This window comes from Rhincodon typus, chromosome 23 (genome assembly GCF_021869965.1).
Source record: "Rhincodon typus isolate 14 chromosome 23, sRhiTyp1.1, whole genome shotgun sequence".
Lineage (NCBI taxonomy): Eukaryota > Metazoa > Chordata > Chondrichthyes > Orectolobiformes > Rhincodontidae > Rhincodon > Rhincodon typus.
The window spans coordinates 30,515,864-30,543,015 of NC_063354.1; the positions used below are offsets into that span (position 1 = coordinate 30,515,864).

The 27,152-nt window shown below is 40.0% G+C and overlaps 1 protein-coding gene across 1 annotated transcript in view; it reads right to left on the reverse strand.

Annotated features, from left to right (window-relative positions):
* The window catches only part of arhgap44a (Rho GTPase activating protein 44a), a 188,381-nt gene that overhangs the window by 64,969 nt on the left and 96,260 nt on the right, over nt 1-27,152 (reverse strand). The window contains exons 5-6 of the mRNA XM_048611123.1: nt 24,727-24,803; nt 2,724-2,841 (exon numbers count right to left, since the gene is read on the reverse strand). Coding sequence (XP_048467080.1) covers nt 2,724-2,841; nt 24,727-24,803 — 195 coding nt within the window. The remainder of the gene's footprint in view (nt 1-2,723; nt 2,842-24,726; nt 24,804-27,152) is intronic.

The following is a 27,152-nucleotide window of genomic DNA, read 5'->3' on the forward strand; positions in this document are numbered from 1 at the left end:
ATGGTGGAGCAGACTCGATGGGCCAAATAGCCTAATTTCTGCTCCTACATCTTATGGTCTTACTCTGTACCTTCTCATTTGACTACACCAGGGTTTTTGGCAAAAATGCATTCACTTCATAAAATGAAAATGGTTTATAGCTGCTGTCTTGCCTAGCTGCAGTTAGGATCTGAAGCTGTTGCTTTTAATGCTGACAGTTCATAGCTGCAGCTACTTTTTACCTTCTCTGGTGATACTGGGGAGGAATTGCTTGCTTTCTTTTAAAAATCCATCCACCTCAACCAGCCAGTTTCAACCATTACAACGGATTTCCCATCAAAACTGATAGTTCTGAGGACTGTTGGTACTTGTATAATTAGTTTAATCTTGGTACATCTAGAAATCTTGAAGATTAACTAAAGGGATAGTTCAATGAAGCATATACATCTTTATGGTTTATACAAGTAATGTAAAGGCTAGCTTGGCATTTCTCACCTGTGTTCTAGGAAATTGTGGGCATTTTATTGGGTTATTCCTATTTTTGAAGAAATTACAATTTACAAACAGGAAAGCTTTTGCAAATACTAGTACCTTGTACTTTTGGAGTACAGTGAACAGAAGTAGTGGATTTGTATTGTGCTCTGGAATATGGATGGATACTTCTAAGAATCCCTAAAATGTACTTGGTACTTAAATATGCAAAAATGGGGCTCATATTACTGACACAAATTCTCAAAATCACAATGTTCGTCATAATGCAAGAAGTTCTCAGCAATAAAAACATAGTGCAGATGCTGGAAATCTGAAATAAACAGAGAATGCTGGAGAAGCTCAGCAGGATTGGCAGCATCTGTGGAGCGAGAAACAGAGTTAGTGTTTTGAGTCCGATACAACTCTTCAGATCTGAAGAAAAATCATATTGTACCCAAAACATTTTTCTCAAAGCGTTTTTTTTTGAGTAAATTCTCAGCAATGTTTGAAATCTGAATGCTGATCAGGTTGTTTCACAGTAAAGCTATTCTTTAGCCTGGCTGTCAGATGTTTATGTTTGTATCTATTCATTGAATTTATTGATACAGGATAAACCAGTGAAGCTCAAAGTCTAGTTACAGTGGGTTCTTGACCAAGTGTGGCTTACAGACACAAAACAGTACAGGAGCCAAACTAGACACAACACGGTACACACGATAACCTTCAACACTTCTAACTTCAGCTGTTACTCCTTTGAATCTTGTAGGTGGTTCTTGACCACAAATGAATGAAGAACAACTTGTCTTAAATTGCCAGTATCTGCCTGCAAGTTAAATAAATCTTTTGATGTTATTAGTGGTTTACTTTGTGGAATATTACCTTGAGATTTTTTTTTAACAAATCAACTTTTAATGAACAGGTATTGGTAGTCTCCCTTCAAGGGACATTTTGAGCCATTGAGTGGTCAAACAATATTTAATTTAATAGAATTATAGAAATGACAGGATAGAGGATTACTAATTTGATACTCTTGTACTACAATTAAACAGAACCCAAATTGCTGATCTTTGTCATATTTGTTGTTTTAATAACAACTGATTGATTACAATGAAGAGACAGAGCTCAGAGTGTGGCAGAATTAATGCAACTGATCCATATAGATTTGAAATATAAAAAATTCTCTTTTTCCAACAATGTAAACTTTTCATGTGGGGAAGACAGGATGGTGTTAAGGCTTCTCAATGCTGTCTGGGTAAAAGCTGTGGCATACTCATATTTCAATATCACAGCAAGAATATTTCAGCATTTAAGTATACTTTTCAAAGTGAAAAGAATTCCTCTTGCACGTATCGTTTGTAGTACCAGACATTCATGAAGATTTACCTTTTAGTGAAACAACAAATGGTTTTAAAAAAAGGAACCAAAGCATTTCTTTTCAAACATCATTCTGTTTGCAATCCAGAACAAAATGACATCATTCCCTGGGCATCTCTTGACGTTGTTAGAATTTAGACATGGTCTTTAAAATGCATATGATATTATTATAGCCTTATAAATACAATCACCCCTCAATCAAACCTTCTTCCTATCAACTGATCCCATTAGAGCACTGACTAATTTAACAAAACATGTTTTAGTCATATGAATCAGAGCTAAAATAAAAAAAACTAATAGCAAAAAACAGAAAATAGAAGCCAACATTGAACAGGAAAACTGAAATGGTAGACAATACCATATCAGTGTGAATAATATTGGGAATAAGCACAACTTTGTAACATTTGAAAAATTTAGATAATAGCTTCACTCAATCACATATTATAGTTTATGATGTCAACCCATGCCCTTCTGGTGTGTCAAATCCCCTGGACTACACTCGGATTTAATATGATCCAGGCAGTTATGGAAATGGTCAAACTCATTAACTAGACAGTATGACATTGAGCTTAATGAAGTTAGTAATCTTTTTTCATTGTTTTCTAATGTGATCACCACCCAATGATTCTTACTGGAAAGCAGACACATAGTCAGGCTATACTCAGTGTGCACTGGATTATGATGGTCTGCATTGTTGAACTGCCTGTTAACACCCCCTGTCCAGGCTAATGCAAAGGAGCCAAATGGGTAAGATTCTGCAGCACTGCCCACGTTTGCAGCAAGTTGTGAAGCGTGAATGTAGAATTTGTGTAAGGTGCTGAGGGTTGTTGTCCTGTGGCTCAAACACTGCACATGGGCAACAGTACATGATTGTACAATATTCCAGTTTTGGCCTGTACCCTGCAGATCTCCACTCGATTCGCTGCTTCCTCCATTTCTTCCCTGAGTGCATCAGCCTTGGCGCCAGACGACTGCAGATTGCTCGTCAGCCCTGATGACTTTGAAGACTGCTGCCACCTAGATTGCAGAAGAGAAGAGAAGCTGTGAGCAAAATGTTTCCAACGGGCAAAACAAATGGGACATATCCTTAAAAGATATTTAACTTCAGCTATATCAAAGCGAGGAAAAACAATGAAAACTGATGTTGTTTATTTTTCATCACTTTCTTACTGATCTCATATACTGAATGTGTTCTGATACCTTTCACTCTACACATGTTATCTGACCAAACACAATGTAATTTGTTATTAGAAACACAGTGTGGAGCTGGAGGAACACAGCAGGCCAGGCAGCATCAGAGGAGCAGGAAAGCTGACGTTTCGGGTCAGGACCCTTCTTCAGAAAATTTGTTATTGACAGAATAATTTGTTATTGACAGTCAGTGTAGCTTTGGTAGTTAATGAATGACAATACCCATTACTAATGGATTGTAATGTTCGGTTTATTGTGTGATAACCCAGTTTACCAGTCTATATATATGTACATCTAACAGCCTTTAAAAATAGTCTTGAAGTATTCTCAAAAGGCCAAAGCAATCACATGTAACCTTTACAGAATGCTTTCTTACTAAATATTTTTGCCACTAATACTTTCAAGCCAATGTATTATCGAGTTATCTTCCTTGGTAGCATAAAGAAATGATATGAACAAATCAGTTCCTTTATTCAGGTTCTTCGGGATGATTCCCATTGTTTGGAAGCTGGGTGACAATTAGAGTGATGCAGTGATAAGTGACTGATATTCCCTGTCCCATTTGGTACACAGAGTGCAGAGGTCAGATGCCTCGTCATCACACTGCTCCTCAATGTGAGAATCAAATCCCATCATGCAATGGCTTTGGACGTGTTCATATAAACATGGTTCTCATTGGCTGCCAGATGTAAAATCTCTCAACTCTGTGTCACCAGGCAGCAGATGTGCATGTGATTTATGACACATGTTTAACACGAGGAAAACTTAAACTCAGAGATGAGAGGACAATATCTTATTAACTGACTGCGCCATTCAATCTCCAGCTTTTGTTTTATTGAGTTGGAAGCAAACTAGCTAATGAACATCAGCATTCTAAACAATGTCCTGAGCCAGAGTCTCAAGGTATTTAAGTTACATTTGTCATGTTTGGAGCTGATTCATTTGACACAGGGATGACATCAAGTGGTATACTGTGAATTTGATGCTAACTGTGTGGATAAATAAGCAACAATGATTGACATACTCTTCACATGAAACATAGCATTCCACACACTGTAAAATAATACAGTTTCGAAAAGAATCGTATGGAATAGCAACACCCAGCAAAAAGTAAATGGTCAAGTTATATATTGAATACATTTTGTACAAAGTACAAGCGTTGAAATGGACTCTCAATCCTTTCCACTAAAATGCCATGAAACTTACAAGTTGCAAAAGTGAAAATGTAATTGTGTTTAATTTTCATTCAAATAGTTAAAAAAAATTCTAACCATTTTCTAAAATTAATTATACATTCCCATAGTCATACAGCATAGAAACAGGCCCTTCAGCCCACCATGTCTATGCCAATCAACCTACACTAATCCCATTTAGCTGCACTTGGTCCATAGTCCACAATGCTACAAGGTATGTTAAATACTCGTCCAGAAGTTTTCTCAATGTTGCGAGAGTACTTTCTCCACCACCCTCCCAGACAGCATGTTCCATATTTCTACCAATCCCTGGATGAGAAAATTTTTCCTCAAGTCTCCTCTAAACCATTTGCTCCTCACCTTAAACTAATGCCCTGTAGTCTCAGACAGGATCTGCCATGGGAATTCTCACAATCTACTCTATCTCATAATTTTGATATATCTCAATCAGATGCCCCTCTGTCTCCTCTGTTCCAAGGAAAATAAGCCCAGCATATCCAGTCTCTCCTCATAACTGAGACTTTTCATCCCAGCTAACATCCTGCTGAATCTCCTCTGCACCCTCTCCAGTGTAATCACATCCTTCCAACAGTGTGGTGACCAGAACTACATACAGTATTCCATATGTGGCCTAACCAATGTTTTACAAAGTTGCATTATAACGTCTCAATGGCATTGATTAGTTTGTCTGTGAATTTCTAAAGTAAAGTGTTCTATTAAAGTGGTTTGTAGTATGGGGCGAATTTCCATTATTTTACTGGAAATGGCAGCAGAAGGTGGCAAACAAACATTCAGTAGAAAATCTGAACCTGCACTTAATCAGGTTTACCTGTCTGTCCTCATTCCTGCTTTGCTTGTTTGTACCCATCCCAAGTGAAATGGCAGCAACTATTTAAACAGCTGCCACACTTCACAGAATGGTTCTGGCTCCTTATCTTTGTCTAACAACTACTGAAATCAGACAGAGTGAATGTTCAGTGCAAAAGGGAGAAGGTTAAGTTATAAATACACGAACATGCAAGCAACAACCAGAGTAGGCCATTTGGCCCTTCGAGCCTGCTGTGCCGTTCAATATAGTCATGGCTGATCTGATCATGACCTCAACTCTACACTCCTGGGTATCTCCAATAATCTTTCATCCCCATGGTGATCAAGAATGTATCTACCTCTGTCTTAGAAATATTTTAAAATTCTGCATCCACCGCCTTTTGAGGAAGGGAATTTCAAAGACTCACAGTCCTCTGAAAGGAAAAACTGTTTCCTCATTATCTTTTTTTAAAATGTGAGTCTCCTTATATTTAAGCTATGATCCCTAGTTCTAGGTTCTCCCACAAAAGGAAACATCCTTTCCACATCTACCCGATCAAGTACCCTCAGGATCTTATACGTTTCAATTCAATATTTGAAAATGGGTTGCTGTGCTGGGAGCAGCCCACACAGGACTGGACCTAGGGGTGTGGGGAAGGGAGCGAAGAGGGAGATGGTGTTCATGCTCTGAAATTGGTAGATTCAACTTTGAGTCCTGAAGGCAGTAGGGTGCCTCGGTGGAAGGTGAGGTGTTGTTCCTCCAGCTTGCATGGAGCCTCACTGGAGCACTACAGCAGGCCTGAGACAGAAGTCTTGGCACGGGAACACTTTGAAGTGACAGGTAACTGAAAGCTCCCACCTAGCTGTGATCTCTTCAGCACTCTCTGTTTTTGCTCCAAAAGTACTTCATTAGCTGTAAAGTGCTTTGAGGCATATGGCGATGGTGAATGTGCTATATAAATGCAAGTTTATTTTCACCACTGTTCGAATTTCTCTGTAAACCTTGAACTTCTTGTTTAGCCAACTGCTTCCTAAAAATCATTAATCAGCACATTAATTTGCACCAATTGCATGTTTCACACATCTCCTGAAGGGGAAATGAATTCAAATCTTTTATTATCACTTGAGCATTAATTGCATTTTTATGCCTCCAACTACTGCAAACATCATTTAAATGAATTAACTAACCTAAATACCTCTTGCCATTTTAATAGTAGCTAGGTTCAGTAGATGTTTACTTGTTTTTGGGTCAGAAGATTGTCAGATCAACCCATAATCTAACGGAGGGTGGCATTTCAATGTAGGCTTGAGCTACTGCTATTTTGTGAGGTGCCAGCTGCCAGAGGAAAGTGTGGCCTTATCTACCTGTTCAGGTGCATATTAAAGAATCCGAGGCACCATTTGAAGAACTGAAGCTTCTCCCAAATCCTAATCATCCAAATCCACCTTCACAAAAATGTTATCTGCATATTTATTTCACTGCTGTTTGTGTTAGCTCGCTCTGTGCAAAATGGCTGTTGTGCTTGTTGACATAGCAACCATGGCTGTACCTTAAACAAATTAATTGAACGGAAAATGCTTTGTAACTTCCCAAAGGACATAATCAGGCATTTATATAAACGCAAACTCTTCTCTGATGGCCAGATTGTGTTTCCATTAAATCTGAACTCCAGCGGAACTAGATCTACACTGTAAATTGGAAGTCACACACCACCAGGTTATAGTCCAACAGGTTTATTTGAAATCACAAGCTTTCAGAGTGTAAGGGGCTACCCTCCGAAAACTTGTGATTTCAAATAAACCTGTTGGATTGTAATCTGGTGTCATGCGACTTCTGACTTTTTCCACCCCAGTCCAACACTGACACCTCCACTTCACTGTAAATCGGAGCACCATTCAACATTCTTTAAATTATGGCCTACTTTAAGATAACAAATATCCCTCAATGTTCCACATCTCCTGGTTTGAAGTATTATTACTTTAAATTCCAACTGATGACCTCATTTCATCTCATTTCATATGAGGAGATTCAGCTGAATCTTATTAAGTTCCTTTTAGCGATTTCCTGGCCATATACCTTGGAATTATCAGCCAGTTTGATAATATTGCAAAATAATTTCTGATAGTCAAAGCCTTATGAATCCAACATTAGTTCTTTGCATTTGCAAATCAATTTTCAGCCCAGTTAAGCCTTTATATGATGTCCTTTCCTAGTTTCTCTTCTTTTTATTTCTCATAGATATTCACAGAATTCCAGTAATATGTTAGTTAATTATTTTATTTAATTTATTGTTTTGCTATACTGCACAAACTGTTCAGGTTGAAGAAAGGAATTGCACACAAAATCTACTGGATTATTGGAAAAACCCAACAGGTTCACTAAACCATATGGTAAGATTGAGTCTCAACGGTGTCTGAAAAGAATGCACCAGTCAGCTGTACAATTCGAACTACAGGATAACAACAAATGAAGCCTTTCTAGCATTCCTCTTTTGCTTGAGTTCTCAACCCGAAGGCAAGTCTGACTTACAGTGCTGTAAAATCCACCACAAGTAGTGCAAGGAGATAAGTCCTAAATCTTGTCCAGCCAGAGCAAGAACTGAACCCTGCGCTGTTAGCACCAATCTATTCACATTGACCATCCAACTAACTCAGCCAACCGCTCCTCACCCCCTGAGGAATCCAAGTTGCTGCGGTACAATACACTTTATATACATGTTGTAAAACTGCAGCTGTGGGTAGTGACTGTAAAGGCTCCAATTTTCTTTCCAGTACACGGCTGACCAAGCATCTCTCCTGCTTATACTTGGCATGAGCAGAAGGATTTACAAGTTGATATGTAACCCATCTCAGAGATAGTCAGAATTGCCGATGCTGGAGTCAGAGATAACACAGCGTGGAGCTGGAGGAACACAGCAGGCCAGGCAGCATCAGAGGAGCAGGAAAGTTGAAGCTTCGGGTCAGGACCCTTCTTCAGAAACGTCAACTTTCTTGCTCCTTTGATGCTGTCTGGCCCGCTGTGTTCCTCCAGCTCCACACTATCTAACTCGTCTGCTGCGTTAGAACCAACTTTCCTTGGTAATCAAGTCCTGGATTGGGATTTGAACCTGGAGCTACTGGCTCACATATTACCCATTGTAACTCAACTTTCCAGCATCAATTGCAAGCAGACAACCAAAATAACATTGTAAATAAGTTTCAACAATCAATAGCTTCTTTCTTTGCCATTTGGACTTGTGAATTACAGTAATCAATACAAGTCATGTCAGGAAAAACGAAGCCAATTTCATGATGATTTTGATTATGTTACGAACACATAAATGACTGAATTGACTGAAATCAATTCCACTTACTATAGATGGATTTGAATTCACATTCTGTAGACTGATCCAATAGTATAAACACAAATATTAAGCTTTCAGAGATCCCTATAAGCTTATTAAAATGTACAAAAACAATTCAAAAAAGCTGATTATAAATTAAAACATTCATCATTCAGTGCAAATCTTCACATCACCAAGTCCTATATTTTATCAAGCTCTGATGAAGGAAGCTCAAGTCTTCACTTCTGCAATTTACAGAAAGCCTACAAACATTTGCTACTAATTGGATGTTTGGTAATGTAACTGTTTATAATCTGGGTTGCAAACAGAGTGAAATCACCTTATTTATAAACTTTGTCTTCAGCATGCTGTGCAAATTCTGAATGAAGTTATCAATTTATCAAAGATTTTGCTGAACATGGGGTGAGTTTACAACATACATATCAATTCCAACAGTGTCCTCTCATCCAGAGTGATCACATACCTACCGGCATTTCAATTGTCATGTTCAAGTGAAATGTTTGGATTAACAATTGTACTTGGGAACTTGTCCAAACCATCAACAATTGTTATTACTGGAACTACTTAACCAATACAGATTTCAACCTAACAAACTCAACTCTGCCAGGTTGAATGAACTAAAACTGCATGGCCCAACAGCACTGCCAAGTAAAACTCAACTGTGTGGCAAGTATTTAATCGGACATAGACTTGCATTTTTTTGTAACATGGAACTTTGTGCACAAATTGCACTGAGATGATTAAAAATTGGTTTTGATCCAATCGGTTTGAAACGCCACTTTTAGAAAAATGCAATGGACTGTTCAAATGTCACAGACAGCCCAAGAATCCAAATAATATGGTAGTTCGTACAGGTTGGTAGAAATGTTAGCAATTTGGGACAGTTCTTGGTATTTAACTGTCACTCACCCTTTGCAGCGTTGTGGAATCTATGCCAATGTAAGAACATTGGGACAAATCTGCAGACTGGGAACTTCCGAACCATAAGAGAGCTTAGGTCTCCCTCAACCTTTGGCCAAAAATACAGCCAGTTCAGAATTCTGAGAGCAAAATATGAGGTTGAGGTCAACATTGGCATTACAGGCACTCGACAAAGAGCAGGTATTGCTCTCTCCTTTAGAACTCTCTACTTTTCTTGCTCTTTGGCAAGAAAACAGATATTAAATAAATTGCCTTAAAAACTTATTTAGATCTGTGCAATGGGATTCTTTAAGTCTGATCAAGTCCAATAGGCTGATTTAATGGAGAAAGAGTTGCTATATCAGAGTCCTTTGAGCTAACATATTTCTTTTACCCATTTGTCAAGTTTGTGAAGTTAAGTTACTAGAAATATAAACTTTGGTGTGTTTATAGACTAATCAGAAAATTGTCTTTAGTTTCATGTGAACATTCAGTGTGACGATACATGGGTGTGTGGAAAGCAGTGTGATAGGCATAACCAGAGACAACCTTTACTCTAACCCAAGAGGACAATTCTCCTAAAAAATCTGAAAACAAGCCATATCCAATTAACTGAATCTCTTTTTTTGTCAGGGAAAGGCTGCCTTTTTGATTTCTATTAGAGTAAAAGCAAACATGCAAAAATCAAATGCTGGTTCTAACCAGCTATGCCCACCAACATCTTGTGCCAAGTCTGCCAAGTGAAATTCCCCCAGCGTGTATACAAAAACTATTCACTGTCTACAATGACGTCTGGAGTTATGTTAATGCCTCCATCTCTGCTTCGACAATTTTCAAATATCAGCACTCAAAGCAAGGAAAAGTAAATAAAAGGGTTTAAAGCATAAGCTGCCTTCCAATTTACACTGGCATTGACCTACTGTACTATTCCTTAGAAGCTGAAGTACGATGTGCAAAATCACTTGCTGTTATGTAAGTGGGTTATTCTTCAGATAACAGGTCACAAAGCATTCACAACCATCATCCAGATAAAAAATAGCTTGCTCTAGAGAACTGTAAGCACTTACATTATTTATGTGGTATGGGTTGATCACAAGATTCTGATTTCAATATTAAGTTTTCATGTTTCACTATTTGAGGGTTTTTATTAAATAGATTTACTTATAAAGAAAACATGTGCATGAACACTGTCCTGAATAAAGTAAGATTCAGATGTGCAGGTTCACTGTTGCCTCCTTGCCTGGAATCCCTACTGAGATCCCCATTGACTGCTCTGTTTCACCACCCCGCACCCATCTCCAACAAAAATGCTTCCAGGAGCAAGGAATTTCAGTTATAAAGACAGATTGGAGAGGTTGGGCCCGTTTTTGTTCGAGTGGAAAAAACTGAGAGGAGATTTGTCAGATGTGAGCAGAGGGTGGTTCATGTATGGAATAAGCTGCCAGGGGAAGTGGTGGAGGCTGGTACAATTACAACATTTAAAAGGCAGCTGAATGGGTACATGAATAGGAAGGGTTTAGAGGGATGTGGGCCAAATACTGGAAAATGGGGCTTGGTCAGATTGGGATGCCTGGTCGGCGTGGATGAGTGGACTGAAGGTCAGTTTCCATGCCGCACACCTCTATGACTGTATAAGGTATGCTAAATCATGTGGGCTCTGGACAGAGTAGATTAGGACAAACAGATCTCACTTTTGGAAGGGTTGAGAAAGCGAGGAAACAGATTTAAAGTAATTGGCCAAAGAAGCAAAACTGACTTGAGGAAAATGTTTTTCATAAAGCGAGTAGGTGAAGTTCTAGAATGTTCTGCCTGAGAATATGGTGGGGGCAGGTTCAATCAAAGCATTCAAAATAGAATTAGACCGTTATCTGAACAGGAACAATATGCAGTGTTACAGTCAAGAAGGCAGGAGAATGCAACAAAGTAAATTGTTCATTTGGAGAGCCAGTGTGCACATGATGGACTGAGTAGCCTCCTTCTAAGCTATAAAAATGTTGTGATTCCATGACATAGGAGAGCAGAAGGAGGAAGAGTAGGTGCTGGATAGCCTGTTTCCTTTATTCTTGTTTCCGGGGCTGATGTTCACTATGGTCGTTGACCCTTAAAGCTGTAAGAAATGTCTCCTCAGTGGAAGAACAGAATCACAAATGGTTCTCTTCACTCTAGCCTGGCACTTACCTGCTAAAAACCTTGATTTAGCACAACAAATTCAGCCTGAACCTCTGTGGCATACATCTGTCCCTTTAATTCTCCCTGCAACCCCTACTGGTGCAGCACCGTTTATTGTTCCCACTGGTAGACTTCCCTTTGCTAGCAAGAAACCTGCTGCACAAAGTCAATGGACCCTAATGCAATGAAACAGTCAGGTTTATTTTTGTTTCTTTATTCATTCACAGGATGAGGGCATTGCTGGCTAGGCAGCATTTACTGCCCATCCCTAAATGCCCAGAGGGCAGTTAAGAGTCAATCACATTGCTGTGGGTCTGGAGTCACATGTAGGTCAGACCAGGTAAGGATGGAGTTTTCTTCCCTAAAGGGCATTAATGAACCAGATGGGGTTTTTCTGACAATTGGCAATAGTTTCATGATCATCATTAGATCCTTAATTCCAGTTTATATGGACGTTCCTGCTCACTGTAGCTCTGGTCTTAAGAGGAGAATTAGAGGCTTATCAAATAAACATAATGTTACCCAAACCTGATAATTAGAGAGAGAGAGCCATAGAGAGTCATGAGCATGGAATCAGACCCTTCGGTCCAACCAGTCCATGCTGACCATAATCCCAAACTAAACCAGTCCCACTGCCTGCTCTTGGCCTGTATCCTTCCAAACCTTTCCTATTCATGTACTTATCCAAATGTCTTTTAAATGTTGTAACCGTACCCAAATCCACCAGTTCCTCTGGACGTTCGTTCCACACATGAATCACCCTTTGAGTAAAAAAATTGCGCCTTATGCCTTTTTTAAATCTCTCTCCTCTCACCTTAAAAATGTGCCCACTAATCTTCAGGAAAAAAGGTTCAATCAGCAAAAGATACAGAAATGAAACAGATAGAACATTAATTTAAGAGATAAGGTTCCTTTTGCACACCGTTCTCCTTACCAGAAATGTGGTTTATTAGAAATAGAGACAAACTATATTGTTTCTTGCAAAATAAGAAGGATAAAACTGTCATTTGTATATTGGAGCTTTAAATTCCCATTGCACCACCCTACATCTATTTGCTTGTCTGGCTACCTATATTAAAAGTGTTCCAATGATAAACATTTCCTCTACATGTTACCATCACCTTCTGTCTCATGCGTTTTGTGTAAACATTTCAGCTTGTCAATATTTCTCAAGGTTAAGTGTGTGCCAACAACAGATGACTACATTTCTTTTCAGGATGTTTGCAATGCTCTCTACACTAGATGGCAGTGCTACATATTCCAACCACATCCTCTGGCTTTGTCACCTCACAGAACCACAGTCCAGCTCATACAGTTCAGGAAACACCAAATTCCCCTTTTAAACAAATGGAATGGCTTTAGATTTCCCACAGTATTCCTGCGTGCAGCCTCAACACTGACTCAGCTCGGTTTCACACATCTGGTGTACATCTATTTGCTCCTGACCACCATGGTTTTGCTGTGTTGATGCTGGCCGTCATCACTTGCCCTTCCTTTGTGTCAGGCTGACTGGCTCTGTATGCTTCGGGCTCTCAATCTGCTTGTATACAATACCCGCCACCCCTTTTCTCACTATTTGTATCTACTGACCCAGCCAATAGGCACCTGCTCTCTCATTCTTTTTTAAATGGTCCATTATTTTGCCTGCAGACTGTTTTTCAAAATGGCCTTATTCTGTTACTTTGATTTTCAGCTCCAGCTCTTTCTTTCACTTTTAATGATCTAATTCTGCTCAGTTTGTTTCCAGGCTTGTTCTGTCTAATGGCCTATTTCTGCTGTATGCTTTTTTTTGACTGACCTCTCTTTAATTTTTAATGGGTCTTGCTCTCTTCTGTTTTTCTCCCTCTCCCTCTTTCAGAAAAGATGAGATCTAATATTGATTTCTGTGGTTCTTTTTTCCCTTTGATCTCTGATGGCTCCCACTGCCTTTTACCTTTTGCTTATTTCTTCCCATCGTAGTAAATAAAAGGCTACCATGTATTGTGAACTTCTGACAAAATCAAATAGGGCATCTTCTAACTTACATGGATGATCTGCCAGATAGGGTCAAAAACCTATCCTGCAGATAAGTTTTACAAGGAAATCAGGTTTGGCATAACAATCTTAACATGAAGGAGGAGAAATTCGATCGCATATTGCACAGATATACTTTATTCTAGTGGGTGGATGGTGGTGGTAGGGGGGCAGTTGGCAACAGGCCACATGGTTCAGGCAACTTTCTTCAATAATATCATAGAATCACAGAATTCCTACAGCGCAGAAGGAGGCCATTTGGCCCATCAAGATGCACCTACCTGCCAAACAGCATTCCAGTCAGACCCCACAACCCCACATTAACAATGGCTAATCCACCTAGCCTGCACATCCCTGGAGACAATGGGAGCAATATAGCACAGCCAGTCCACTTAACCTGCACATCTTTGGACTGTGGGTGGAAACCGGAGCACCTGGAGGAAACCCACACAGACACGGGAGGAACATGCAGACTGCACACGGTCACACAATGCTGGAATCGAATCCAGGCACTGGTGCTGTGAAACAGCAGTGCTAACCATGAGAAAAAGTAATGATGCAGGTAAGTGGGACTAATTTTTAAACAGTCTCGATGACTTGATGGGCAGAACAGCCTTTGTATTACTGCACGATGCTCAGAATTAACCTTTTGCTGATGGAATGATGATGAGGCTATTTGCTTGGAATTTAAAACGTGTTCTGATTTATTCTCTTAACTTCAGCAAGCTCTAGTATCAGTTTATGTATCTAATCAATTCAATGTTATGTGTACCTCAACTGATTCCAAAATCACCCCTACTACTTCGAGTTGTAAATTTGACTTCATCATTTTCAGAAGGGCTTCACCCAGCTGCAGCAACTTTATAAAAAGAAAACTGAAGTTAACCAAAGTACACAATAAACTTACCATTCAAAACCAGGTCAGAAATCACATGACACCAGGTTATAGTCCAACAGGTTTATTTGAAAATACAAATTTTCGGAGACTCGCTCCTTCTACAGGTGTTAGTGAGGTGGTATCAACACAGAATTTATAAGTAGAAGATTAAAGGACTACACCACTGAAAATGTATTAAACAAACCTAAGATGTTGTTAAATATTTGATCAGTTAGAAGGTTTTAATTGATTAATATGTATATGTAAATCCCCAAATTCTTTTAAGTCACTGTTCTGAGGGAACTAAAGGTTTTATCAGTGTAAGGAAGAGGTGACATTTTAGGTCAGACAATGCATGTTAGGTGTGAGGCCTTGTTTAGAATCTGTTTGTGTTTTGGTTTGGAGTCAGACTGGTTTTATTTCTAAAGTAGGAATTTATAAAATGCCTCATTGACTGTCTATAAATTGTATGTTTTTTGAACAAAATAGAGTACATCTGCAAATACAAATTCACCCCATAGATTTACACGTGTGTGTATGTGTGTGTGTGAGGGAGGGAGAGTGTGTGTGTCTTTATTCATTCACGGTATGAGGGCGTCGCTGGCCAGGCAGCATTTATTGCCCACCTCTAATTGCCCAGAGGGCTGATAAGAGTCAACCACATTGCTGTGGGTCTGGAGTCACATGTAGGTCACACCAGGTAAGGATGGCAGTTTCCTTCCCTAAGGGACATTAGTGAACCAGATGGGTTTTTCCCCCAATCGACAATGGGTTCACAGTCATCATTAGATTCTTAATTGCAGATATTTACTGAACTCAAATTCCACCATCTGTCATGATTTGAACCCAGGTCCCCAACTTGGCCTGCTGTGTTCATCCAGCTCTACACCTTGTTATCTCGGATTCTCCAGCATCTGCAGTTCCTACTATCCCAGAATGTTATCTGGGTCTCTGGATTAACAGCGCTCCTGTGTGAGAGTGAGAGAGAGAGAGAGAGAAAGAGAGAGAGCAAGATTGTGTGTGTGTGTGTGTGTGTGTGTGTGTGTGTTTATTTCTGTGTGTGAGACGGGGTAAGATATTTCATATGGGTTTCACAGCACAAGACAATAGCTCTGATTTTCACTCTCCATGGATAGTAACATTGCTTATCATGTGTTTTACTAAAACCAGTGCTTAATTTAAATACCACCCACTGCTTCACTGAAGAATAAATTCCATTATGAATAGCTGACTGTAGACTGTGCACTGCAATACTGTAGTCTCTGCAGCACCATTGCAAATTTGCTGATATGTGTTGTAAGGATGGAAGCAGCACAGCTGCTTGCCTTTATAAATATAAGTGATCGAGGCCTTAGTTCCATGACGAGAAAGCTACAAGTGCACTACAGAAAACCAAAGCCAATCAGTTACCTTACCACATTCAGTATCATTTTTGGTTTCTTTTAAATGTGGTGTACGCAACGATGGATTTATTTAAAAACCGAAAGAACTGCGGATGCTGTAAATCAGGAACAAAAACAGAAGTTGCTGGAAAAGCAGTGACCCGAGAGAGTGTGTGTGGATTCTTGAAATAGCACAGAGCTTTTCAGAGTTTTGAGGAAGGGTCACTGGACCTGAAATGTTAACTCTGATTTTTTCCTTCACAGATGCTGCCAGGCCTGCTGAGCTTCCAGCAACTTCTGCTTTTGTTGTGGATTAATTTACTTACCTTGATACCACAGCAAAACTATAAAAACAAATTACACCAACACATCTCTTTAACTATAAGCAATTGGTCGAATAAGCATTTCATTATCACAAGTTTTCTTTATGGATTCTTGAAATAGGCCAGCACAAAGGGGGTAATTCAAAAACAAGTTCAAGTATTTGTTCAATTTCATTTAAAAGTCATGATTGATCCTGTATCAGCCACTCCCCCAGCAATGTACTCCAAATCTGAACCACATGTAAAAAAAAATTTCCTCATGTTGCCTTTGGTTCTTTTGCCAATACCCTAAATCTGTCCTCTGGTTAGTGATTCTTCAGCTAGAACAAACAATTCCAATAACTGCATAATGATGAGTGACAGGTCATTTCTTGAGTCTTAATGACTACAAGGTTAATCAGGAGGAAAAAATTAGAGTGAGAGGAAGCTAGCTGGGAATACAAAAAAGGATAATCAAAATTTCATCAGGTATTTAAAGAAAAGAGTCTGTAAAGTGACTGTTGGTCTTTTAGAATGGGGAGTTAATCGTAGATAATAACGAAATGGTAGATGGAAATAAACAAATATTGTATTCTGTCTTCACTGTAGAGGATACAACAAACATTCCAGTGATAGGAAAGGAGGGAGACACAAAACAGTAAACTATAGGCCAGTTGGACTGCAGTGGTTCAAGAAGGTAGCACAGCATACACGTCTCAAGGGCAATAGGGATGGGCAATAAATGCTGGCCCGGTCCGCAAAACTCACATCCCAAGAAAAAGCTAAAAAAGACTTAGCATGAAGCCTGTTTTGAGAAAGGTGGTTAGAATCAATGACTGAACAGGTCATAGCTGGGCACTTAGGAAATCTCAAGGGAATCAGAAAGAGTCAGCATGTGTTTATGAAATGGAAATCATGTTTAATTAAATTGTTAGACATCTATGAAGGTGGAACATGCCCTGTAGATAAAGAGGGGCTTGTACACATACTGGATTTCCAGAAGGCACTTGATAAGGTTATTGCAGAAAATAATAGCTTGTGGTGTCAAGATAACATTAGGATGGATAGAAGATTAGTTAGTTGGGGATTAGCTAACTAGACAGTGTGTATAAATGGGTTTTTGATTTTCATGATGTGACTAGCGGGGTCCCACAGAGGTCTGTGCTGTGGCCTCAATTTTTTACAATTTACATCAACAACTTAGATGAGGGGAGTAAAGATATGGCAGCTAAATTTGTAAAACACTGCAGATAGGTAGGAAAGCTTGATGGGAGGACAACATGAAGGAATTGAAGATAGATATAGTGAGATGTATGAGTGGACAAAAATCTGACAGATAAAGCATAATGCGGAAAATGTGAAGTTGCTCACCTTGACAGGAAAAATGAAAAATCAGGGAATGGCCTAAACAGACAATGACTGCTGAATTCCAAGGTGAGAGAGAGTGCATGAGTCACAAGAAGTTAGTGTGCAGGTAAAGAAGAAAATCAAGAAGCTAATGCGATGCTATCCCTTATTACAAGAGGAAGTGAACATCAACATTAAAAGGAATTAAAAGAATTAAAAGTAAGGATGTTATACTTCAGTTCTGCGGGGCAATGGTATGATCACATTGAAAATACTATGTGCAGTTTTATTCTCCTTAAATAAGGATGTAAATGGAATGCAGATGGTTTAGAAGATGTTTACAGGATTGATACCTAGAATGAGTGGACTGTCTTATTAAGATAAGTTGGACAGGCTGGACATGTTTGCTCAGGAGTTTAGAAGAGTGAGGGAGACTTGAAAAAATATCACTGATCCTGAAAGGTCTTGAAAAGGTGGAAGTGAAAAATAAGGTTTGTTGTCATGGATGAGTCAAGAACTGAGGGGTACAATTTTAATATCAGGGTACGCACTTTAGAATGGAGATGAGAAGAATTTTCTTTCTCTCAGGGTTTGTGTGGCTTTTGAACTCTGTGCCGAAGAAGGTGGAAGAGGTAGGGTCACTGAATATTTTTATAGCAGGGTAGATGGATTCATGGATTCAAGAGAATCAAAGGATATCAGGGGTAAATGGAAGTGTGGAATTCGAAACACAAACAGATCTGCCTTGACCTCATTGTTTAGTGGCACAGACTTGAGGGGCTGAATGTACAACTTCTGTCCCTGTTTTGTATCTTCGTATGTTCTCAGTCTAAACCCCTTCATGATTTTAAGCACCTCTATCAATATCTTACTCATCTTCTCTCCTTTAAGAGGATCAACTCTAGCTTCTTCAGTCTATCCACCCATGTATAATTCCTCATTCCTGGAACATTTCAGTAAATCTCTTTGCAGTCTCTGCAAAGCCTTCACATTCTTCCTAAGGTATGGCTATCATCTTCCTCACCATCAACTTTGAAGAACAGTGTCAACTCAGGGTCACATGTTTCAAGCGTGGATCATTCCATGTGTGAACAGTCCAATTCTTGACCCACTGATCTCTGGCGACATGGGGCAGGATATCCCACAAGGTAGTGGGATCTGGAGTAAAATGTTGCCTTTTTTTTCTCCTTTTCTTTGCTACTCTGCCTCACCATTGAGATGTTTGGACTCAAAATGTGTTGTGCCTTGATGGAGAAGTTGGCACCATTTTGAAAATATAGTTTAGAGTCCCATTTGCATCACTGGATGCACTTGCTAACCTGTCCTGCTGTCTTCAAAGACTTATGCAGATACAGCCCAGGGTCTCACAATTCTTCCATCCCTGTTAAAACTGGACCATTTAGTTGGGGGGGTTTCCCAATCTGTGGGTCATGGACTCACGTGAGATTCTGGTGTCACAATCTCCAAGGCAGAAATGATTGGTGTGCAATATAAGAACTAAAAAAAAACTGCGGATGTTGTAAATCAGAAACAAAAACAGAATTGCTGGAAAGGCTCAGCAGGTCTGGCAGCATCTGTGGAGAGAAAGCAGAATGAAAGTTTCAGGTTGAGTGACCCTCCTGCAGAACAGTTCTGTTTTTGTTTATGATTAGTGCGCAGCTCAGACTGAAATGCTAACAGCTGCTAAGTCCCTTTAAATCCTTATTTTTTAAAATTTGTGTGCCTGGCCTCATGAACCTATCTTTGATGCCTGATTGCTGCTAAGAAAAAAAAGGTGGGGGAGCTGTGAAAAGGTAAATGTTTTATTTTACTAAGTGTGTGGTTGACAGGATTTACTCAGAACTGCTGTCTGTGAGTAGTTTAGATGTCAAATAAGCAGCTGCAGAATTCTAATTGCTGTGGCAAGCACAGATCAGACTTCCGGATTATAGCCAAGCATTACAAAAAAAGCATACTGCAAAAGTGTAAAATAGGATAACTCTAATCCCTCATTTCAAAAGTAAATAGATCTGATTGTGCTGCACGTAAAACCAAGCCTTATCCTCCAAATTAATAATATCCTGGTATTAAGTGAAGACCACTACCCACTACCCCTGATGACTCAACTACTGTTATAGCTCCCACACATCCCCCCACCATGCCAAAAGAAGCAGAGGCATTTGAGTAAAAACAGATATCCTGTATTTTCAAACAAGGCCCAGTGTACAATGACACACAGTAATAGTTCCCTATCTGATTGAGACAGGGATATGGGCCTTGAGTTTTGCAACAAATTCAGAGTGCAGTGGAACACCAGCAGCCTTTGTCATTGAGTTCAATCATCATTGTGTGAAACTCCTCCGACAGCATAATGCAATTTGGAGTATTCCCAATTTGGGACAGCCATTCCAAATGCTTAGTCATTCTGTCACGGGTGGAGGAGATGGAGGTCTGAACATTTTGAGTGCACCCTGACTAATATCCATGGTACTGGTCTTGGCTTAGAATGCTGCAAAAACAAATGCAAAGTAATTGATTTCAAATGCCAGAAAGCTCACTTTCCCTGATATCACTTGTGACTCAGTGTCAGCTGGGTCTATACTTTTGGCACAAATCTGCACCAAGTTCCTGCAGTACATAGAAAGCTCATGTGTGTGGGACTTATGCACTGGGGCAGTTATACAGAAGCAGGAGCCCTTTGGCAACTGTATCTCAGCAATACTGCAAATGAATTGAGAAAATACATGGGGAGAGAAGATCAAATATAAAGCTGGCTTGAAGCAGTTGTGTGCATCTTCTCTCGAGGAAGAAAAAGGCACAACGTTGTCTTTATGCTGGAGAAATACTGAAATGTTTCAGAACATTTAGATTATTATGGAAAATTCCTTATAACTTCCTGTGGACATCCAGATGTTATAACTGTGACAGCTGACAAAAATCTCAATTATTATATCAGTATTGAGGGTGCTTCTTTTAATCTTTCTATATTTCTAGCAACGTACACTGTATGATTTTTTGATATTCCCCATCACAAAACATCCCAGTTTCTTTTCCTGTCTTCTGATAGACATAATGTAGTTATCCCTTCCCTGCATTCAGTATTAAAAAGACAAACAAGTATTAATCAGAAAACACGTTGGGGACCTACTGAACATGATGCTTATCCAATAATTCAATACAGTTGTAGCAACAGACATTCTTAATATTTTGATGTGTGTATTTCCATCAAGTCAGTTTGAGTAAATAAATCACTATCAATCTCATTTGCTGCCAATAGATCTCAGTTATGTATGTCAAGATTCATTCCCCATGGACCACTTAGCCTACAGACCCATCCTCCTGCCTCAATTCCCCAGTTATCAGCTGAAGATCGTACTCCTTGCCTTACTGTCTGGTAACAGCGGTCTGTCACCCCTGGGCTTTGTCATTGTTGTGTTCAGATGCCATTTTCACAAAAACTGTAGACTCATGAAAAGTTATGGCTACAACATAAATATAGATTGAAGATCCAATGACTGTGCCACTAAAGACAATACCCTTTTCGAAAATAATAGGTGGAAGCTAATTGTAGTCTGAGCGATGTGAGCTGTGCTGAGATTTGTGGCAGAATCATGTAAGAAGTCCATTGAGACCAATCTCAACATCTTTTACGCTTTTCACAACTAGTTTAGAGAGTTTCCAATGAAACAAGTTGCCAATTAAGAGAGTCTATTGCTTTTTAAAACCTCACTGATGGACCGACTTGCCTCATTAATATTCAGCTTTATTTCTTAACAACAAACTAGATGTTGAGAATTCTTGGCACGGACAACAGAGCAAGAACCTGGCAAATTCAGCTCTCCACTTGTTCCAAAGGATCTCCATGTGGATACTGGGCTCCACCATCTCAGGGCATGCTCCATGAGCACTGTCCACATGCACCCCACACCCACAAACATTGGCATCCAATACCTGCCACCTTCTAAGAACCCTCATGGCACATCTCCAATCCACTTATACGATGCCTCTGTACTTCAATGTCAGGCATGTTGCAGCAAGGACACTGTGCACTCAGGGACATGCATCCAGCTCATGGACTGATCTCTGGGCTCTTTATTTGCTGTCATAGCGCTCACTCATTCTGAGCTTAGCTGGATACTCACAATATTCTTGACTTAAATTGCATTTTTGTGCTTTGCCCCTTCAGCCAGAGATACGAGGCTTGTATTTCCTATTTGCCTTGCCACTGTGGGAGATGAAAGTGGGTGTAGGTGAGGAGGGGTCCTGAACAAGTGAGAAGGCAGTGCAGAGGGCATGGATGGTAAGTGGGTAAGGTTGGGTAAGAGCAAATGAGGGAAGATGTTGCCTGGAATACTGAGAGCGATAGAGCTTGTTGCAAGGTGGGTGCAGTAACAGAGGGAGAGTAAGTGTTAGGTATTGGAGGGAAGATGGTGGCACTTACAACAGCAGACTGGAGATGGTCATTGAACTTCTTCCTACAGTACTGTCCATTTCTCCAAATGGCTGACATTACTTTAACCCAGTTGGAACCTTGGAACAGGCTGGCATGATCTGGTGTCAATGGGGGTCCTGGGACTAGTGGATGTCCCACCTGTGCACCGCCCTATCCAGCAGGACGCCCAAGTCTCTGTGCACAGATTTCCCCCTGCCTATCATTTCTGAGGTATATGTAAAGAACCATGAAGGGCAGCTCCAGTCTGAGAGCTTGTCTGGGTATGCAACAGGGTTTTAAAGATGCAAGGGATGCTGGTGAATTGTGGGATATCCGCCAAGTGGCAACTTGTTCTGGGAATGGCAATGTGGCAAGAAGGGGCGGGAATTGGACGTAAGGGACGCAATGTGGCGGGGTAGGTAGTTAATGACGCATTTTAGTAACACCCATTGGTAGCCAAAACAAACATAAGATTCAGCCTGTTGTCTTTCCTCCATGACTGACTTGCTGGTAGCTGCGGTTTCTAAAGAAAATTGCAGGTGCAATCTTTGCAACAGTAGCAATATTGTCCTTTTCTCCAACCTTAGGTGATTTTACCCTTTCATGGAATTGAGGTGGGCATTGCTGACAAGGCCAGCTTTTGTTGCTCATCTCCAATTTCCCTTGCTGCTCCATTTCAGAGGGCGGATAAGAACCAACAACATTGCTGTGGGTTTGGAGTCACGTGTAGGCCAGACCAAGTATGGACGGCGGATTTTCTTCCCTTAAAGGCCATTAATGAACCAGATGGGGTTTTACACCATGCAACAATGGTCACAATTGCCAAGAGTAGCTCAATGTATCAGATTTATTAACTGAATTTAAACTCCAATTATTACCACAGACAGATTTAAACCCATGACTCTAGAACATTAGCTTAGTCCTCTAGATTATGAGTTGTGTGCCATTACCACAACATCACCACCTCTCATGCATTAGAAGCGATTGTATTTCATTACCATCTTCAAGTCCCATGCTTCACTATTATGACCTGGCCCTATCCACCCCAGTGTTAGCCTGCTTGCTCATTATAGCTGCACACTTCCTGCCAGTCTGACCCCCTGTCCCAGCCTCAGGTAACCCAGGCTACTATCCTCATTTGCATCCTGCACACTCACTGTTTTTAGCTTCTTACAATCACTACGTTGTGGCCTGCAGCAGGACAAAGGATCTCACCGCTCATCTGCTTCTTTCATCTCCCACCTTCCTGTTGTCATGTCACTCTCCCATTCAACGCCCTCCAGGAAAGGAATCCATGTTTCTGTGTGGAGTTTGCACATTCTGCCCGTGTCTGCGTGGGTTCCCTCCGGGTACTCCAGTTTCCTCCCACAGTCCAAAGATGTGCAGGTTAGGTGGATTGGCCATGCTAAATTGCCCGTAGTGTTCAGGGATGCCTAGATTAGGGGGGTTAAAGAGGGTTAGGTCTGTATGGGATGCTCTGAGTGTCGGTGTGGACTTGTTGGGCCAAAGGGCTTGTTTCCACACTGTAGGGATTCTATGTATGGGGCTCCACACTGAGATGCAATGGCCTTGTTCAGGTAAACACAGCAAAATGACATTAACACCTTGATGTGATCTTTTAAAAGATATCCTGAGGTATCCATGGGAGATAGTGAGTTTTATGTTCAAGGTGCCATCTCCCATGTACAGAAAGAAAGGGACAATAAGTGAGAAACAAGAATCGAAAAGAGGAGCAAGAAAAGACATGAAGAAATGAGCAAAATAGAAAGAGAAATGTTTAAGAAGCATGAGGAAAATTATTGATGGGATGAGAAGTATGGAAAAGACCTTATAGGCAGAGGGAGAGTCTGAACAATAGTCAGAGACAATCAGATACACAGGAAAAATGTAAGAACATATGACAATGATTGAAAGGAATAAGATCCTTTGCCTATCCACCTCCAGATGCATCACATAAACTCTGAGGTGGCAAACCAAACCAAACTCAAGCCATCTGCAGGAAAAGGACATTTGGAAAATTCCTTGTCAATCCTTTCAGGTGATTATAACTTGCTCAGAAGATTCCTCTGGCTATAATAATTTGATGCGGTTTCCATCCTTTCAAACACCTGAATTCCAGCCAGAAACAGGCCGTGCTCTAGTCTGAAGGAATTTCGAGAATCAGAAATCATAGGCCCACTTTTCTCTGGCAGCAGAATCCCTTCTAACATACAAACTGGTTTCACTCCTTGCGAATGACAGACTTAGGCCTTCCTAATCCATACAGTTTACTCATGAGGGAATGTCTATAGGAAGCAATTTGGAAGGAACAGAGCAATATAGCAGGGTTCAATACAAACAAACAGACAAAGAAGGGGAAACACAAAGATTTTTAGAATGGGAATGGAGGGAGGGAGACTTCGATTTATTCACAAGATTTGTGTGTCACTGACAAGGCCAACATTTGTGGACTACTGCTAAATGCTTTTGAGAATATAAAAGTGAGTTGGCTTCTTCGGTTGCTAGATTACTTCAAAGGGCAATGACATTAATGTGGGTTTGCAACTATTGCTCAGAATAAGCAAACAGAGTAAATTTCCTTCCCTGAAAGACATTAATGAACCAGTTTGGTTTTTATAACAACCCATTGCATTGGTCACTATTAGCTTCTTATTCCTAATTTATTTGATTACCTCATTTCACTTGAAGAACTGCCATTGGTGCAATTGTGAACTCTCAACTCTGATTTATAGTGCAGGCCTCTGTAACATTACTACCATGCTATCATTACCATTTTATATATCTTATCATTCAATTTAAGATTCCCATCATATTATGTGGAAGCCAGGCAACTTTCTAGCTAAATACTTCAGGTTAGAATGTTTTAAGGCTTCAGTGAATAATACCACAGGGAAAAAGAAAGTAAAGTAGTTTAGCTTTCATGAATACAACTGCCAAACGAAAGATAAGGTAAAAGTTCTGATTACCGTGTTCGAGCTGAATCCATGTCCAATACAAGTTTTGCTAAATGTTTTCTCTGTTTTTGGATATTAGGAATGTCCACCTAAGAGAGAGAAACAATGCAATTCATCCTCTTTATTTGATTGAAAATGAAAACTCACTTTTGAAAGCATATTTCTCATTGTTCAAATTAAGATTCTCATCAGCTCTGTAGAGCTCAGGGTACCTAACAGTAAAAGCATTCAGATAAGAAACTTGCATCTAGAAGCCTTGTGATTTTGGACACCTCTCTCAAATCTCATCTCAAAATTTCCTTTTCTAAAGTAGACCAGTCCCAGATTGGTTGAGTCAGTGAACTAAGTTCTGGCAGATGGAATACAATGTGGGAAAATGCAAAGTTGTTCACTTTAGCAAGAATAATGAAAAAGCACAGGATCACTTAATTGGAGAATAACTGAAAATCCAAGATGCAGACGAATTTAGGTGTTCTGCTGTAAGAGTCACAAAAGGTTAGTATGCCGGTACAACATGTAACCAAGCAGGCTAATGGGATGCTATCCTTTATTATGAGAAGAACAGACCTTCAAAGCAGGTTTTATTTCAGTTTTACAGGATAGTGGTGAGACTGCATCTCGAATTGTGTGCAACTTTGGTCTCCTTATTTAAGGAAGGATGTAAAGGCATTGGAGGTGGTTCACAGGAGGTTTATTAGATTGATAGCTGGAAAATTTAAATTGTCTTATGATGGTAAGTTGAACAGACTGGGCATGTTTCCATTGGAGTTTAGAAGAATGAATGGTGACATTATGGAAGTGTATAAGATCCTAAATGGTCTTAACAAATTGGATATGGAAAGGATATTTCCTTTTGTGGGTGACTCCAGCACATAGGGTCATTGTTTTATAATTAGGGTCACTGTTTTAGGAATGAAGTTTTTTCTTCTGGGGGTTGTTTCACTTCTCTCTGCTTCAGAACGGCAGGGGTTACAGATTATTTTTAAGACAGAGGTGAATACATTCATGTTTGGCAAGGGCATGAAAGTTATTGGGGATGGATGGAAAGGTGGAATATGAAACATAAACAGATCAGCCGTGATCTTATTGAACGGTAGAGCAGGCTCAAGAGGCTGTATGGTCCACTTCTGTTGCTATTTCATACGTGTGTATGTAGCTTCTCCAATGTATCCAAGTAAGTGAAATCCCTCAGAACTCGCACCATTGTTGAGAATCTGCTCTGCATCCTCTCAAAAGCAGTGTTTCCCACACTATTTTCCAATGTGGCCCCATTACAACACTAGAAAATGAACAGACGTCAGACTCCAAAAAATACAAAAAAAAATTAATTATTACATTTTAGAACACCAATAATAAAATGCAAATCTGTGTTTTGAAAGTATTTTGTCAAAATGATATAATTTAAATTACTTTTGCAGGTTGATATCAAGCTGTCAGAATTCTACAGTGATTGAAACTCAGTGAAGATCCTTTCCTCTTGTTTTCTGACCCAGGATGACTGCATTGACCCTACTGCACATCATCCTGTATATTGATGGCAGCCATTAACCTTAGCCTGCCACCAGGAGAAGGTCCTCAGCTGTCAACTCGCTTGCTGGAAATGCTGGACCGGTAGTTTCTTTATTTGGGGAGTTCAGCCTACACAAGCTATTTAAGAGTCCTCTCCAGCCAGCCACAAGTCTGGTCCTCTCCTCAGCAACAGCTCAAGGAGCAAGTGAGACAGGAGCTGGGGAAAGCAGGGCTGGTCACCACCAGTATCTCATTGCAGGGCACAGTCATGGGGCAAGGGAAGCTTGGAACCCCATCTATGTTTCTAGGGCTCTGCAAAAGTGATTTGTGACCCATAGTTTGGGAAGCACTCTTCTAAAGCCTGCACACCTTTCCTAATGTGTGGTGCCCAGGACAACCTGACTATAACCTCTTTCCTGTGGGGAATGTTGTGTACAGGAAAGTTGTTGATGGAACATGATCACATCGATTACACATCAGAAGATGTTGTAGTTCCCTTCTTGTGATTGGAGACTCTCAGCTACGGCTCTGTCGACTTTCTCTGGGTGATTCTCTTCTTGGATTTTATGATCTCAACTAAACTTCCATAAAATGCTTTTAATTTTCTTTGGAAATGCAGAGAATTGGTCATCTAGGGACAGGCCCTGAACAACCCAGCATCACCAGCTGCAATAACAAAGTACCTTTCTGTAGCCAATTGAAATTTCAAAATGCAAGCGTATAAAATAGGTACTGGAAACAAACAGAACTAAAAGTAGTTCTGACCACAGGTATTAGATTGTGATAAAATCCTCGACAGCAACATGTCCATGTGCACAAGAGCAGCATGACAGAAAGCAATCACAACAGAATTAGATAAAAATGGACACAGAGTCTGAAAGGAAACCATTTGGGAAAGGCAAAGGACAGAACTAAATATGTGATAACAA